Source organism: Lemur catta, chromosome 23, assembly GCF_020740605.2.
Source record: "Lemur catta isolate mLemCat1 chromosome 23, mLemCat1.pri, whole genome shotgun sequence".
Taxonomy (NCBI): Eukaryota; Metazoa; Chordata; class Mammalia; order Primates; family Lemuridae; genus Lemur; species Lemur catta.
This window is the reverse complement of record NC_059150.1, coordinates 24645474-24661349: the sequence shown is the minus strand read 5'-3', so window position 1 is coordinate 24661349 and position 15876 is coordinate 24645474. Positions and strand designations below refer to the sequence as shown.

Below are 15876 nucleotides of genomic sequence, written 5' to 3'. Positions count from 1 at the left end.
AATGATGCAAAAAATTACTGATGTAAACCTACATTTGAAAAGATAACCAAGACATTCTTACTCTCTTTTGAGGAAACATTATAATAAATCCAGTCTCTGTTCCTCATTTTTCTGTGCAAATCTTTTCCCTTTCTCTCTCCACCTAGCATATTGTCTAAATATTGCCTCTGCAGATTTGCCCTTCCTGGCCTCTCAATATAAACACAGGGCTACGTTGCCCATAGTTCTTTCCCCAATGACGGCAGGCTGTCCGTGTAGCTCTCAGTACTTATCAGAATCTTGATTTTTTTTTAATTTAATTTTAAATCTTTATTTGTTTTACTTATTCTTAAAACTTCCTCCAGCACGTGAACTCCATTTGGAAATGAGCAGCAGGGGTCTTGTCACAGTTGTGTCCCTTATCATGCACCATGCCTGGCACATTGCCAGCCTTTTGAGAGGGCGCAGATACAAATAAATGTGGCACATATGCATCCAAGTATTAATCAACATTTTATTTGATAAATATTAATTGAGTTAACAACACACCTGGGAATAGCAAGTTTAGTAAAAGATGTTCTCTTTGTGGGAGATATTTGAGAGTTTTTATTAGACAACCCTTCAGAAAAAAATCCGAATAGTTGATATCAGGCGATCCATTTCACAAGATTTCTTTTCTAAAGTATTATTAGGTTGATTTTAACTCAATGGAAATGTATAAATCCTTTTTTTGGAAAATGTTCAAATCATTTATACCCATATCAGTCATTTTTCTAATTTGGCCAAATCCCTCTGTAGTCATTTCGCATATTGAGAAATTGCTAATCAAGTAGAACACGGGTTTCCAAATATGTTGTAAACAATGATTATTGTAAAGAAAAAAAAACAAAAAAACAATTTCTCTTTGATCATGTTTTTAAATTTCTTCCGCAGCTCTATAATATCCCTGAGGTATTGTCAATTCCCACTCCAAAGTGCATAGAGAGGAATAATCAGAGTGATGAAAATAAATTCATTCTCTTTTTTCAATTTTCCTTAGAAAATGATAAAATATTACCCTAGTTTTTCTTTAGTAACTCTACATTCATATTCTGTGTATAATGAAATCCTTTTTTATGAATACATCTTTCCTTGGGAAAAAAAAAAATCAGTGGAAGCCGCTCACTTTAACTGGCTATTTTTTTTCTCTACCTGACTTGGTTTTAGAGTATTCACTCCAGTTAAATAAATTATAAATATTGCTTCTCCTACTTATAGCACATGACATATTATTACAAGCAGGAGGCATTGTAACATAGTGACCCCAGCTAAACTACTGCGTGAACTTTTCAAATGAAAACATTCAGATAGATTATGCATTTATGAATAAAATAAATTTGCTTTTCAGGGAGTTTGGCCGCTGGAAAGTAAATAACCTTGCAGTTGAGAGAAGAAATTTCCTTGGCTCCCCTCTGCCTCTTGCCCCTGAATTCTTCCGCAACATAAGACTTTTGGGACGTCGACCCACCCTTCAGCAAATCACAGAAAACCTTATCAAGAAATATGGGACACATTTCTTGCTATCTGCTACTCTGGGAGGTATGGCTCTTTGAAAATATTTGTACCTGTGTGTGCTTGTGCATAAACCTATATAAATCACAGAAGTGTCAATTAATCCAGACAGCTGCAGTTTGAATAGTTATAGAATTCATTCATTCACTTACCTAACACATATATTGAGTGATTATTAAATGTCTTATATAGTGTTCACAATCATGAGATAGATGAATATTACTTCGTCTCTGCCTGGCAGCTGTTAATAATCTAATTATACATATATGAATAATTTTTATACTCTATAAGATGATACGAAAAATTTTGTTAAAAAGTTATGACCAATATTCAATCACAGGTGGGAGTCATCACTTCTGGTTACAGAGAACAGGAAGGATTTCCTACAGTAAATGTTAAAGATCTACAATTACATTTTTTAGCACTTTTTAACTATTTCTGATTGTGATTGATATATGGTATGGAAAAAGTGATAAATATCAATTATGATGCATAATATAAAAGCAGAGATTAACCATGTCACTTTCCCAACCATTTTATACAATTGCAAAAATTAAGAAAGTTTTATTGCATAATATTGTTAAATATGGGTTTATTATGGTGATGTATGATTCAACATTTTGAATACACTTAAATGACATTTGGGGATATAATGTGTAATAAGCAAAATATGAAATTTTGCCAAAATTTAAAAATAATCCAAAATTCTATATATTTAACTTTGTGTATGACTTCAAATAATATCAAAGTATTCCATTTAAAAATGGGTATTACTCTTTCCTATAAGGAAGAGCATTGAATAAAATTGGATAGAAAAGCCATGAGAGCAGTGAGTCCTGCTTCCTTATCAGTTTCTCAGTGAATTTACCAAAGATAGGCTGATTGACACCAACGGTACTATGTCATGAAAGAACTTGCTCTTCATTTCTTAGCCTTAAAGCATGAGTCTTGCCTTACCTTTAGCTGCCAGTCCAGTCTGCCAGCAAGTCATATCAGGTTATTACTCCAGAATATATCCCACATCAAACTCCTTCCTCATTTCTCTACAGTGTCCCTAGACCAAGTCACCATCGTTTTTTCTCCTACAATACTCCTATGGCCCATCAACCACACAGATCTTAAAACTTGAGTTGGATCATATTCACTCTTCTTATTGAAACCTAGAACTGGCCACTTAAAATAACATCTAAACATCTTCCTGTGGTTTATAAAGCCTATGTCAATGATCTGATGCTGGCTTTTATCTCAGACCTCTCTTCATCTCTCTCTTCCTCATGATCTATTTTTCAAGCACAGTAACCATCACATTTTTCTACCCAAATGTTACTTTCTCAAACAGACCCTCCCTGACCACTCTTTCAGGGGTAGTGTCCTGTGAACCCCATTGTTCTTTACTATTTCATGGTCTTACTTAGAATTCTTTATAATATTTAGTGTTATGATGTGAAAATACTTTATTGATTTGTCTATTGGTTTATTATCTGTCATTCCTGCATATTTTCTTGAAAATAGGGACCTAGACTGTATTTGTCACCACTTTGCCCCCATGGCTATAATAACACTTGGTATGTAGTAGATTCTCATTAACTATATGTTAAATGAATAAATAAGTGAAACTACACATTGCTAGGAGACTGAGGTTGTCCAGTTCACTAGATAAATGTAAAAGGTTATAATATATACAGGAAATAAATGAGATATAATTAAGGAAGAATACCAAATGAAAGCAGCAAATCCAGAAAGCCAAAATGGGTCAGCTTCACAAATAAAGATTCAGAATTGGAGAAAATCAATAACCAAGAAAGAGTAGATGAGCAAGTGTGGGCAGGTTGGAAAAGAGGTAGATTAGATCCCTGAGCACATTTAGGAAACTAAGTCTGCCATGAACCTTAAGGAATTAAAGGTGTAAGGTATAGGTGGTTCAGTCAGAAAGAAAAGGCTAGCTGTAAGCAAACACTATTTCTCCATTACCTTCGTTCACAAATGAGTAATAGTGTGATAAGTAGATAAAGAGATCAGACAAACCTGCTGTTGAATCCTGATTCGCACCCCTTTTGCCAACAGTGAAACTTTAAAAACTGTCAAGTAACTTCTCTGAATTGTAGTTTCTTTTAGTGGAAAAGGGAAGAAAAACATTCATGTAACAGCAGCACGAGAAGATGAGTATAAATGTAGAAAAATGTTCTGAGCATAGTGTGTGGCATAATTTAAAAGTCATGCATTTACATTATTTTTGTTACAGTGGTGTAGGTAGCCAAATATTTATAAAATATTTCAATAATTGTGACAATATTCTGTGAAATCTGTGTCTATTTGACTTAGTAATGTCAATTAGTCTTAATATAATAAAATCTGAAAGGTGAAACTTCTTTATTTATATAAATTCTCTGAAAAAGTTCAGTAATTTTAAACACATATTCATTATCATTGATTCAACAATTTGAAGCAGCTTTAAGAATTTGAGAAATAAAATATATTTTTCCAGATAAGAAAGGAAGGAAAAAACAGAGAAAAAAACAAAGAGAAGAAATCAGAACATACAAATGGTTCCCGTGGATATTTTTCTTCCTTAGTACCAAAATTGTAGTGACTTTTTGTATTAATTATTTTATTGTTTTTGTGCTATGAATGCCACATTTTGGTTCTAAGGTTAGTTTTTGTTTTGCATGTTTTTTGTTTATTTTATAAACCATGATCAAAAACTTACGGGATTAATCACTTCTTTGTGTTGACTATTCCAATGAGGGCAATGTGCTCTCTCAAAATTGTTTTACTGCAATTATTTAAGTCTTGTTAAAGCATTTTCTTAAAGCAGGGGGAAGGTGGAATTAATATCATCCCTCATCTTTTGGTCTCTGAGTAGTCCACGAATTTAATGTTAATAATATTTTCTATTGGAATTATTTTTCTTCTTTAAATGTTTCTTTATTTCCTTCAGGAATCTCTATTTGGTAATGTCAATAATTCAGTTAAAATGCATGCCATTATTTTAGTAGCCTAAGGATATAAACTATCTGCAGTTAAATTGTATACTAGGAATGATTTCAGGCCATTTTTAAGTTATTGCTATTTTAATTACATTAAAACTTCTTTGTTGTGGTAAGCATATTGTTTTACCTTCATATGTTTTCCCTGATTGAATATGAAACTGTATTACTCCATTTTTTAAAACAAATTGAGATTAGTGATATTTACCTTAAATTAATTCTCCATCCTCCCTCTCTCTCACTTCAATTGACTAAGACCAAGGACTAACTATAATGCTAGCACATTGAGGGTGTCACATATATAAGGAAACCTTTCAAACAAAAGTTATTTTATAACTAGATACTCCTTAAGTATCTAAATCTTCAACTAAATTTGAATACTTTTCAAAACAAGTTGAGTATAAAATACTATCAGTATTAAAGTGATAAAAAGAAAATAAATGAAAAATGGCTTCTTCCCAAAGAGTTATTTAGTATATTATTGACTTATGCATAAAACTGGGGATAGCATATTTGAACCATTTAATGGAATATTTTATGATAGATAAAGCCAGTGATCAAATTATCTTCCTATAGGGAAAAATAAATTATAAAAAACCTTCTTCAATATATATCATTTTCCCCATTTATTTCATTTTATAGCTTCCAGACTATTTATCAATATAGTAATTCAGCTTGCTTCTATTTTGGATAACGATGTCTAAACTCCATCACTGTTTAAATATATAAAATAAGCTACTCAATTTAGAGAATCAGTCTTGAAAAAGATTGCACTCCTGGGATATATTGATTTCTAGCTATGGAATATATTTCATGACTGTTTTTGTAATATATTTTATTATAATACAATATATGACAAACACTGAAATAAAAGTGTATTTGTGTCCTGAATATAGAAATACAAAAGAAAATGAGTGAATGCAGGGCAGGGGGAAGATGACATTAAAATTGCTGGGCATTAATAACAGGGAGGGAGAGTGTTCCTCTGAAAAGTGCCAGATCTGAGTTCTGGATCAGTTTTAGAAAAACAAAGGACCAAGGAAGATGAAAAGAAAAAATATTAATTGAAATTGTTGTTAAAATGTTATAACAAATATTTATGGTAATTTTAAATGCACCCTGGTCCTCATATCCATAATTACATAGACTTATACACACATCATAGTAGCCCTGGGGAGCTGTGTGTCCCTCTTGGATCACTCTTGCCTCTCTTGTGTCTGAGGCAGGGAGGAGCAGACTAAAGTGTGTGGTCTCTCCTAACAAGCACAGCCTGGAGTGGAAGGGAGAGAGGCCGGGTTCTCCATGGCTGCCCCTTCTCTACACTAAGCCTCTGTTAACTCGCTGAGACTGAGGGCAGAGTCAGAAACACTGAGGCCTGACCGCTGTTTTCGCTGGCACAGTTTTAAAAGCTATAATTAATTTTTTAGCAGAGGTACGACGTATTTTTTGTTTTCATTTGCAAGGCTGTTTCGAAATTTTTTTTTCTGAAAGTACTACATCAGATAACACATCTTCTGGTTACTATATGGCTAAACTTAAGCAATTTTTCAGATATTTAAATTTGGATAAATACAGAAAATATTTTCTTCATTGTTTCAATGGAAAAAAATGCACAGTTGATGTCCAGATAATATTAACTTACTAGAATAGTTATTTAAAATAATGTATGTACCTCAACAACCACATAGTGTATAAGTAACTATGCCCCCAAAGTAGTTCATTTAATGCAAAAGTTTTATGAAATATTATTTGTGTATCTCATGTAAAGATAAAAGTCAAAAGTTAGACATTAAGATACAATATGGACAAAAAAATCAATTAGAGCTTTTTTCTATTTCCTTGCATCCTTGTAGGTATGCAAATTCTGAATATTCTCATTTAATTTCAGAAATAGTCAATTCTCACTTTTCTGTATGTGAATTATGTTCTGTATAAAGTATCCACAGTTAGTTGTTAATTCTATGTCATATACCACCTTCTTTCAAAATCAATTAACAGTTGTTCTCATTTTCACTTGGTCTTTTCTCAGGAACTATAAATTCCTTTTCCTTCAGTTAAACTATAACATAATAAGTGAATCCACCAAATATATGTAAGATTTATTTTTTAAGGAAATATGAATAATCACTTTAAATGCATGGAATTACTCCTCTATTAGAATACATAGTCTATTTTAAGAAAAAGAATGGAAAGAAAGGAAAAGAAATATTTTTCAAAGCTTCCTATCCCAGAAAATCATCAAAATAAATGACACTGAATGGGAAAAGGGACTATCATATTTCTATTTCTTAAGATCAACTATATCAGTTCTCTCTCTGTCTCTTTCTCTCTCTCTCTCTCTCTGTCTCTCTCTCATGTTCCATTGGTATAGGAAATTAAAAAATCTGAATTTAAAGCAATATCATTAATTAATTATTAATAGTTTACAAGGCAGTTATTTGCCAAACGTTTTTAAAATTATTTATGTAAATAATAATAAAAATCAAAAGAAGAAGAACAAGAGATTAAAATTGATATGCCAGTTGATCTTAATAATGGTGTTCCTGGAAACCAAGGCAAAAGACAAATGTTAAGTTGTAGTATATTGGAAATTTGACTGTACTTTTTCTTGTTCTTTTAAATAGCACATTGATAAGGTAGATAAATCACCTGTCTAGTTTTTGACAAATATGTGCTAAGTTACCTATGACAGTGCAAAAGACCTAAGATGTTCCTTAAAAGAACTCTCAGGTCACTGAGAAAGGCAGACATTTAACATGGTAATAAATTGTACTGTGGTTTAGAGTCTCATTGCTTGAGTGTGATCCATGGACCAACAGCATCAGCATCACCTTGGAGCTTGTTAGAAACGCAGAATCTCAGATTCCAGCCCAGATTAATGAATCAGAATCTACATTTTAACAAGTTCTCCAGGTGATTTATATGCACATTAAGTTTGAACAGCACTGTTTAAAGTATCTATATAAATTTAAAGTACACTCACCTGTTCCAGAAATCTCACTTCTGAGAATTAATCTTACATAAATAATAGCAGGACTTTGTAATTATACATACCAAAAATGTTCAAAAATACTCATTGTAGCATTGTAAACAGCTCCAAAATTAGAAATAACTTAATTGTACTTCACTCAGGATAGGTTCATTGCCACCTAACCTTCGAAATATTTATTTCCAGTTCCATTTTTTTAATGTAATTATACTATTATAGGGAATATTATGGTATCTGTGTAATTTTGTTTTGTAAATTTATAGTCTTTGCTTAAGGGTAACTGTTAATAATTATAAGGTCAGTTGCTTTACTTGAGAATGCTTTCCAAAATATAATTTTTTGTCAAAGCAGTGTAAGGTCAGCTCTTTTCTTTCCATAAGATCTTTCAGATGCTAACGGCCAAAATGTCTTTTTTTAAAAAACTATCCTAATATATTTGTTTCTTCCTCTTGCCAGAAGCCTATCTTTCTAAGTTTTTTATGTCTACTTCTGAAATACTGTCCTGTTTTCTTTCAACAACACTGAATTAGTAGGTTAGTAGGTAGATGTCACCAGGCTGTGTACCCTTCACATGTTGAGCTAAAGAAAGATGGCCATAAGTAGTGATGCAAAGTTAAACTGCAAACTTGATTACAACTGCAAATATGATTACAAAAGGACAACAAAAATGAACTTTAGCACAAAGAATAATGTAGCTTTTCATTACCAAAAATTGGAAAACATTTTTGGGGTAAAATGTTACATCAAAAGGAAAACCCAGGCTGGGCGCGGTGGCTCACACCTGTAATCCTAGCACTCTGGGAGGCCGAGGCAGGAGGATCGCTTGAGGTCAGGAGTTTGAGACCAGCCTGAGCAAGAATGAGACACCGTCTCTACTAAAAATAGAAAGAAATTATATGGACAGCTAAAAATATATAGAGAAAAAATTAGCTGGGCATGGTAGCGCATGCCTGTAGTCCCAGCTACCCAGGAGGCTGAGGCAGGAGGATCACTTGAGCCCAGGAGTTTGAGGTTGCTGTGAGCTAGGCTGACGCCATGGCACTCTAGCCCAGGTAACAGAGTGAGACCCTGTCTCGGAAAAAAAAAAAAAAAAAGTAAAAACCAACAAATGATTAAATTTAAACCATGTTTGCAATGTTTATTCCTGTGAGAAGGATTTCTATTCACGTAGTAATTTTTAATAAGTAAAACCCACACAAAGCAAAACAGGCATTCATAGTAAGATCTTTAAGTGTAAGGAAGCTGAACAACCAGGAAGGCATCTGGACAAATGCACATTTATTTTCTGGGTGTAATGTATACATTATAGGTCAATAGACTAACCCAAGGGCAGTAACTGATAAAATAAAATAAAATAATAAAATAAAATACAGCCAACCCCTAAGAATTAAGAATCAGCTTCATTGAAGTACAAAAAAGAATAATAACCAGAAATTTTGGTGGATTATGACAATAATGGTTGTTTCTCACTACTATTATATGTTGGCTGTGAGCATACTGTGATTCTGCCCTGTGTGTCTCCTCATTCCGGAATCCACGCTGAAGGAGAAGGCTCCCTTTGGAACATGCTTTCCTCCTGGCAAACAGAACAAGCAAGAGAGCAGATGTAACTTTGTGATGCCTCTCCAAACTTCTACTAGACCATGGCACACATCTGGCTCACTTGTTTTTCACTGCTGATCAAAGCATTCTCCCTTCCCATACCAGAATAAAGAGAATACAGCATGTACACTCATAGTTCTTCCCTACAATGGAACATTAATCCTTGTATGCATGTTTGCATTAATAATGGTGCAGTAAGTAATTGCAAAAAATAATACAACCTGCCATATCATCATTATCGAATTAACTCTAGGATTCTTTTAATCATCATCCTATCCATTGTTTTTTTCCCTCACATCTTGAGAGTACTATTAATACCCCTGTCCTCAATAGCTATAGCTATGAGAATGCAAATTGAGAAAATCCAAGTGAAAAGTAAATGGTGTGAAAGTTCTTTAATTTTTATTCCTCATGGACCCAACAGAGATGATTTGAAGACCAGGACAGGAAAACATATAATTGTAAGGGCCAAAGCATATCAAATGTGTCTAATTCTCTGAGCCAATCATAGTATAACATTAAAATGGTGATTTTTTTTGTTTGTTTTATTGTCCTCTGTTTCTCATTCTCTGTGAAAGCATCCTGCAATATGTGTTTTTAATGTCCATAAACCACCACAAAATTTTAGTTGTATAAGACACAGCTGCATGATTTCTATGTGGAATAATCACATCTTTTTATATCCATAGTCATTAATCTTTTTCACTTTCTAACAGACTCAGAATGTTGAATCAGTTTCAAAATCACATTTAGTTTCTACTAAAATGTGTGTATGTCCTTTGGAACCCATGTCATGCTTATGAGCTACAGCTGGTTTAAAAAAATGAACAAAAATGACTTTTGAACGCAATTTTTTAGTTGATTGAATAATACCATTTTAGTTGTCAAATCTGATTATTGCCTCTCATTTACACAGAAGTCTGATGAACTTTATTATTGAATACTTCCAGGGGAATTTACAGTAAAAGTTGAAAATTGAATCCTCTTTCTTATCTTTCTCAAGATTGTAAAAATCTAAAAGAATATGAAAAATATAAACATCACAAAAACACAGTCCTTGTGTACAATAAAAAAAGAGAAAAAAAGAACAAATGTCTTGGAAAAAAGTCATATTGTCCATGTAGACTGAGTAGCTTTGTCACAATATCTTGGATATTTAACAATTCATGATTTATAAAAGTTGAAATTTAGCACAAAATAAACAGCTTACATCAAAGAGTTTTCGGGTCTGTTGTATCATAAGTAAGGATTTAAAACAGGACATTCATAAAAGAACAATTATGATAATTTAAACTGCAGATTTAAGTTGCCTCTCCTGCTTCACTGCAGGGGAAGTTTTGCATACATGAGTGATAGTTCAATGTAGATAAGAATTATGAGCAATTCATGAATGGATTCTCTTTAACAGACTATTGGAAACAATAACCCACTGCTATCTTTAATAATACCATATATCTTGGTTACAAGATCCTCTAGAAAGCAATTTTGACTAAGTCCAGGTTCCTGTAGTGAAATTCAATACCTATGAAATTCTAGCTTGTGAAAATTTAAAACCTTCTCAATTACAGTTGGATCTTAATAACAAAGGAAAAGAGGAGAAACCAATATTTATTATTGTTCACTAAGTATGTGTTTTGCAGGTACTATAGAGACATTATATTGTTTATTGTTTTGAAATAGTTGAGAGTAGGTTATTCCTCCTGTTTTAGAGATGGGAATGCCAAGAGCACGTGTAACATTACGTGAGTCCCGCAGTCATGGCGGAGAGGGATGGAGTGGTATCAGGATTTGCCTTTACGTACCTGACTGCAAACCCCAGGTTTTCTTTTCCATCATTATACAATATTGTCTTCAGAATGTTTTAATTCAAGTCAACCAAATTTTTAAAAAATAAACAATAAAATCAGTAATAAAATATCAAATACAGCATTTTTTTCATTTTATTTTTCTTATTGTCTGAAATATATATTTATTCTTCAGGGTAGAAGTAGGAAGACACATAAACCCGTACTCACAAGCAAATGTAGATGCTTTGAAAAACAAAGGAAACATTTTTTTTAATCTCTCATAGATAATGAAAATCACTCTTATTCATGATGATGATTTTAGACCACCATTTCCTACGTTCATCTTTGATTGTTTAAACATATATTAGTATTTGCTTTGTCATTCATATTGTTACTGTGAGGACCATTTGAAAATGGTGATCCCTAGTTTTTGTTATGTGTCATTTTCCAGTTGTGTCATGGGACAGTCTAATATTTGTAAAATATTCTTAAATCAGTTTTAATTCAAAAATAAACATATGCTACTCCTCTTTGGGGGGATGACATATAACTCAATTGAAGTCCTATTAAAAAGAAATTAAGGATGTGGACTACTTCACAGGAACAGCAAAGACATAGGCAGAGATATAGTATTTAAAGGACTATTTTGTGAGATGTTTACTTTCTGTATATGAACACAGACTGGAGGGCAGAATTAATGACTTTGTAAAAGAAGTAGAGCAAGCTTCCATTTATCACAAGTAAGATAAAATAGCTAAAATTACTAGAAATGTCTAGTTATGGAATGTGCTTTTATGCAGTTCTAAAGAATTGTGTTTAATAACAAAAGAGAATAATAGCATATTAACAACTTTGAATTCTTACTGTATTCTAGTTATATTCTAAACTCTATACAGATATCTGTTTCATGCTTACAGCTGCTCTTTGAGAAAGATTTACTATCCTCATGTTCCATAAGAGGTAACTGAGTCTTAAGAATTATTCAAGATAATTCAGTTACTAAACTGAAACCAGCATTAGAACCCAAATCTGTTTGACAGTAAAAGTTGGTACACTTACAGCCAAACTATAATAACTAATTCTACATTTCTCTGTCTTCCAGGACCTCATAATCCAGTGAAAGAATATCTTCTAGTGGTCTAATTATCTCTTCTGCTCAACGACATATAGTTTTTCAATTAATGTTTGAACACCTCCAGTAATGGGAGAATTCACTACTAGACAAAGGGAGACTTACTGAAAATGACTGTCTTCACATATTTAAATGGCCTTCTTGCATCTTCAGAAGGCAAAAGTAATGTCCAATTAGTCAATTGAACCGATGTATTGAATTTAATATATTACTGAATTGAAGAAGATGTTAGATACTATTTTTTTAAAAATATAAGCTGTAAGCCTCCTTCCTATTACAGGAATCTGTAGAAAACATTGTGAATTCAGCATGGCTGAACTTGGATGCCTTTCCAAAATTTTTAGATGCATTTTCCAAATGGAATCATGTGGGAACTGCTGAATCATCTAGAAATTTATTTTAGCCATATTAGTCATGAACTTAACAATTACTTAAGGATATTTTTATTATGAATTAATATATTTTAAATGTTAATTAAATATTCAGTATCTGGGCCAGATATTGAATGAGAGTTGTGAACACTCAAACACTCATGCCATTATGATTTTTTCTTAAATGAATTTTCAAACATACGCGAAGTAGAGAGACTTGTTCAATGAATATCCATATACCCACATGTAACCATATACTACATAAAACCATACTACTCCTCCTCCTCCTACTGCTCACAAATAGATTACAGAATGAAATTTATTGATTCTTTGTACTTTCATTTGTCTTTAGAATATTGTCCAAAAATTGACTTATAGTCCAAATATTGTTCTTTCTTAAGTCCTTTACCTTTACACACTTGACATACAATTAGTAACACTGGCTTGTGTTTTTAATTTTTAGGGATGGATTTTTTCTATTTGATTTAATTTTATTTTTGTAAATAAATAAAATCTTTGTATAATGTTTCCAGTGCTTAAATTCCATAATAAGATATATTCAGATAAGTCTTCCTTCCAAAAAAGACCTTCTTCCTCCACTCTTTTCTCTTCCTTTCCTTTTAGGTAAATATTTATAAAAGTTTTGATTAATCCTTCCAAAGTTTGTTGGTTTTTCTTTCCAGATAAAAATATATGTCTATATATTGGTATTTTTCTTCTTTCTCATAAAAAATAAAACTTTTGTAGAACATGTTTTTATCCATGTTACTTTTATCATATCAGTGTGTAGGATTTCACCTTGTTACTTTCTTATACCTGCACAATATTCTACTATATTGTTGCAACACAGTTTATTACTAATGATAGGCATTTGTGGTGTTTTCGCATATTTTAGCCTGTGCTTCTTTGAGATAAAATCTTAAAAGTGGGATTGCAGTTGATTATTGCTAATTATTGCCAAATTTCCCTCTATATGAGTTATATCATTTTGCAATCCCATCAGCAATATATCAGAGGGCCTGTTTATTTTTAGTTTGCCAACAGCTTTGTCAAACTTTGTTTTTTGTCAAATTTTGTAATTGCAAAGTAATATGTCAATGTATTTTTAATTTGCATTTCTCATACCATGGCTTAGATTGACTATCTTTTCAAATTTTTATGGGCTATTTTTCTCTCTTCTTATCTGAATACTCTTTTCCTTTTTTTTTTTTCTGTTTTCTATCAGAATCTTGTTTTTCATTTGCTTGATTTTTAGGAGCTCTTAGAATGTTAGAGGAATTAAGCCTTTGCCTGTTATAAAAGTTTTAAATATCCTTTGTCAATGCACATTTCATTTTATTTGCGATGTTTTTGTACTAGAAAAAAAAATCTATTTTTACCTGGTCTAATTCATTTAAACTTTATTTCATTACTTTTGGATTTTTAAATTTTAATGATTTTCCCACTTTGTGTTTTACTGAGTTTTTTTCTAGTACTTGAATGGTTTCATTTCATTAAATGTTCATGTCTCTACTTTGCTTGGAATTTATTGCATAGAATCATATCTTTTATTTTCCAAACTGCTATTTAGGTGTCACAACGTCACTTAGTAAAAAGTCTGTCTTCCCCCAATGAATTATTATCTCATCTTTATTATATGCTACATTTCCATGTACACTTGTTATTTTATGGAATTTTTTTCTGTTCCCTTTGTCTGCCTATTCATGTGTCAAGGTTACATTTTTTTATTTTTTTTATTTTTAATTGCTATAGGTACATGATAGTTGTATGTATCTATGCAATACATGTGATGTTTTGATACAGGCATACAATGTGTAATAATCAAGTTAAGGTAATTAGAGTATCAATCACCTCAAGCACTTATCATTTCTTTGTGTTAGGAACATTCCAGTTCCACTCTTTTAGTTGCTTGAAAATATATAATAACTTAGTGCTGACTATAATGTTTTAATTATACAGATTTTACAATATGTGTTTAGATATGGTAAGATGGTCTCATTCTTGCTTATTCTTTTCAAAAGTTTTTCTGGTGCCATTTGCTTATTATTTTTTTCTACTTAAAATTAAAATTGACATGACTAGTTTCAGGAAAAAAAATGACCTGTTAATTTTTTTAAATCAAATTACATTAAATTACACATTAACTTAAGAAAAATTGTATATGTTAATACTGAATATTCCTGCTCAAGAAAAAAAAATCATAGTGTTTAATATTAAAGTCTATTTTTGCAACTTTCAAGAATAGTTTACTTTTTCTCATATAGGTTTTGCATTTTTCATGCTATTGTAAATTGTGTCATAATCCATTATTACTTATATCTAGTTAATATCTGTATATTTAAGTCTGTTGTTAGTAATGTTTTTATTATTTGCTTCTATCTGAGTTTTGTTACTATGTGCAATAGTTTGTCTACTTGTTTTGAGTTTTCCACATGTATAATTATATTGTCTGCAAAGAAACATAGTTTTTGGTGTTTTTTTCTAACACTATTACTCTAAATTGCATTCTTTTCTATATTTTCACTTTAATATATTTTTTGGCTTGTTAAATAGTGGTGCCAATTGTGAATATGTTTGTCTGATTCTGACTTTAATAGGAATGCCTCCTGGGTTTGCCCATTAAGTAAGATGCTGACTTGTAGATTGAGGATCATATATTTTATTTTTTTTAAATTATCTACTGATTCCTAATTTATCCAAGAATTATTAATTCTTAAATAATCCAGGAATAGCTAAAATTATTTATCAAATGTCTTTGAAGTATTAATGGAGATCAGAATTTTTCTTTCTGGATATGTTAATATGCTGAATTATATTAATGGTTTCCTAATATTGAACAATCCTTGCACTACTAGAATGTTCCAACTTGATCATGAAATATGAGTTTTTAAAATTTACTGCTGAATAGTTTTTGTTAATGCTTTCTTTATAATTTTGCATCAAACTTCATAAATTGTAAAACTGTCCATTGCATTTGCTGTGTGTGTGTATTTGTGATATTTTTCAAATATTTGTGTCAATTTTGCACTCAGTTTATAAAAATGAACTTAGATGTTTTCTTTCACTTCATATTCTCTGGAAACATTTTCACTAGTATCAGATTTTTTGATCTTTAAAATTTGGCAGAATTCCCTTGTGAAACCATTTGCATCTGTTTATTTATTTATTTATTTATTTATTTATTTATTGAGGAGATGTTTTGGGACACCTAATATTTATTTGCAAAATGTTTTACGAAATATCTTTTTACTCTGTTAGCTCTTTATGTAACTTTCTTTCTCTATGAAAAAAGTAGGTTAACTAATTATTGATGTATTTTTTTGTTTTTTTCCTCCTGAAAGAAGCAATAATTGTTTCTACTCTTTAAAAAAAAACATTAACACCTGCTTTTATCTTTTTAGTTATTATTTTTATTTTATATAAACTTATATTTGTCATAATTCCTTTGATCTTAAAATTATGTAGTTAACTCATGTAT

At 31.3% G+C, this 15876-nt stretch overlaps 1 protein-coding gene across 2 annotated transcripts in view; it reads left to right on the top strand.

The window, feature by feature from the left end:
- Positions 1-15876, top strand: part of BRINP3 (BMP/retinoic acid inducible neural specific 3) — a 394969-nt gene that overhangs the window by 196555 nt on the left and 182538 nt on the right. Inside the window, exon 3 of one of the 2 annotated variants that reach the window (XM_045535963.1) lies at positions 1367-1557. The exons of the other annotated variant lie outside the window; for it this stretch is intronic. Coding sequence (XP_045391919.1) covers positions 1367-1557 — 191 coding nt within the window. The remainder of the gene's footprint in view (positions 1-1366; positions 1558-15876) is intronic. 2 annotated transcript variants of the gene reach the window in all.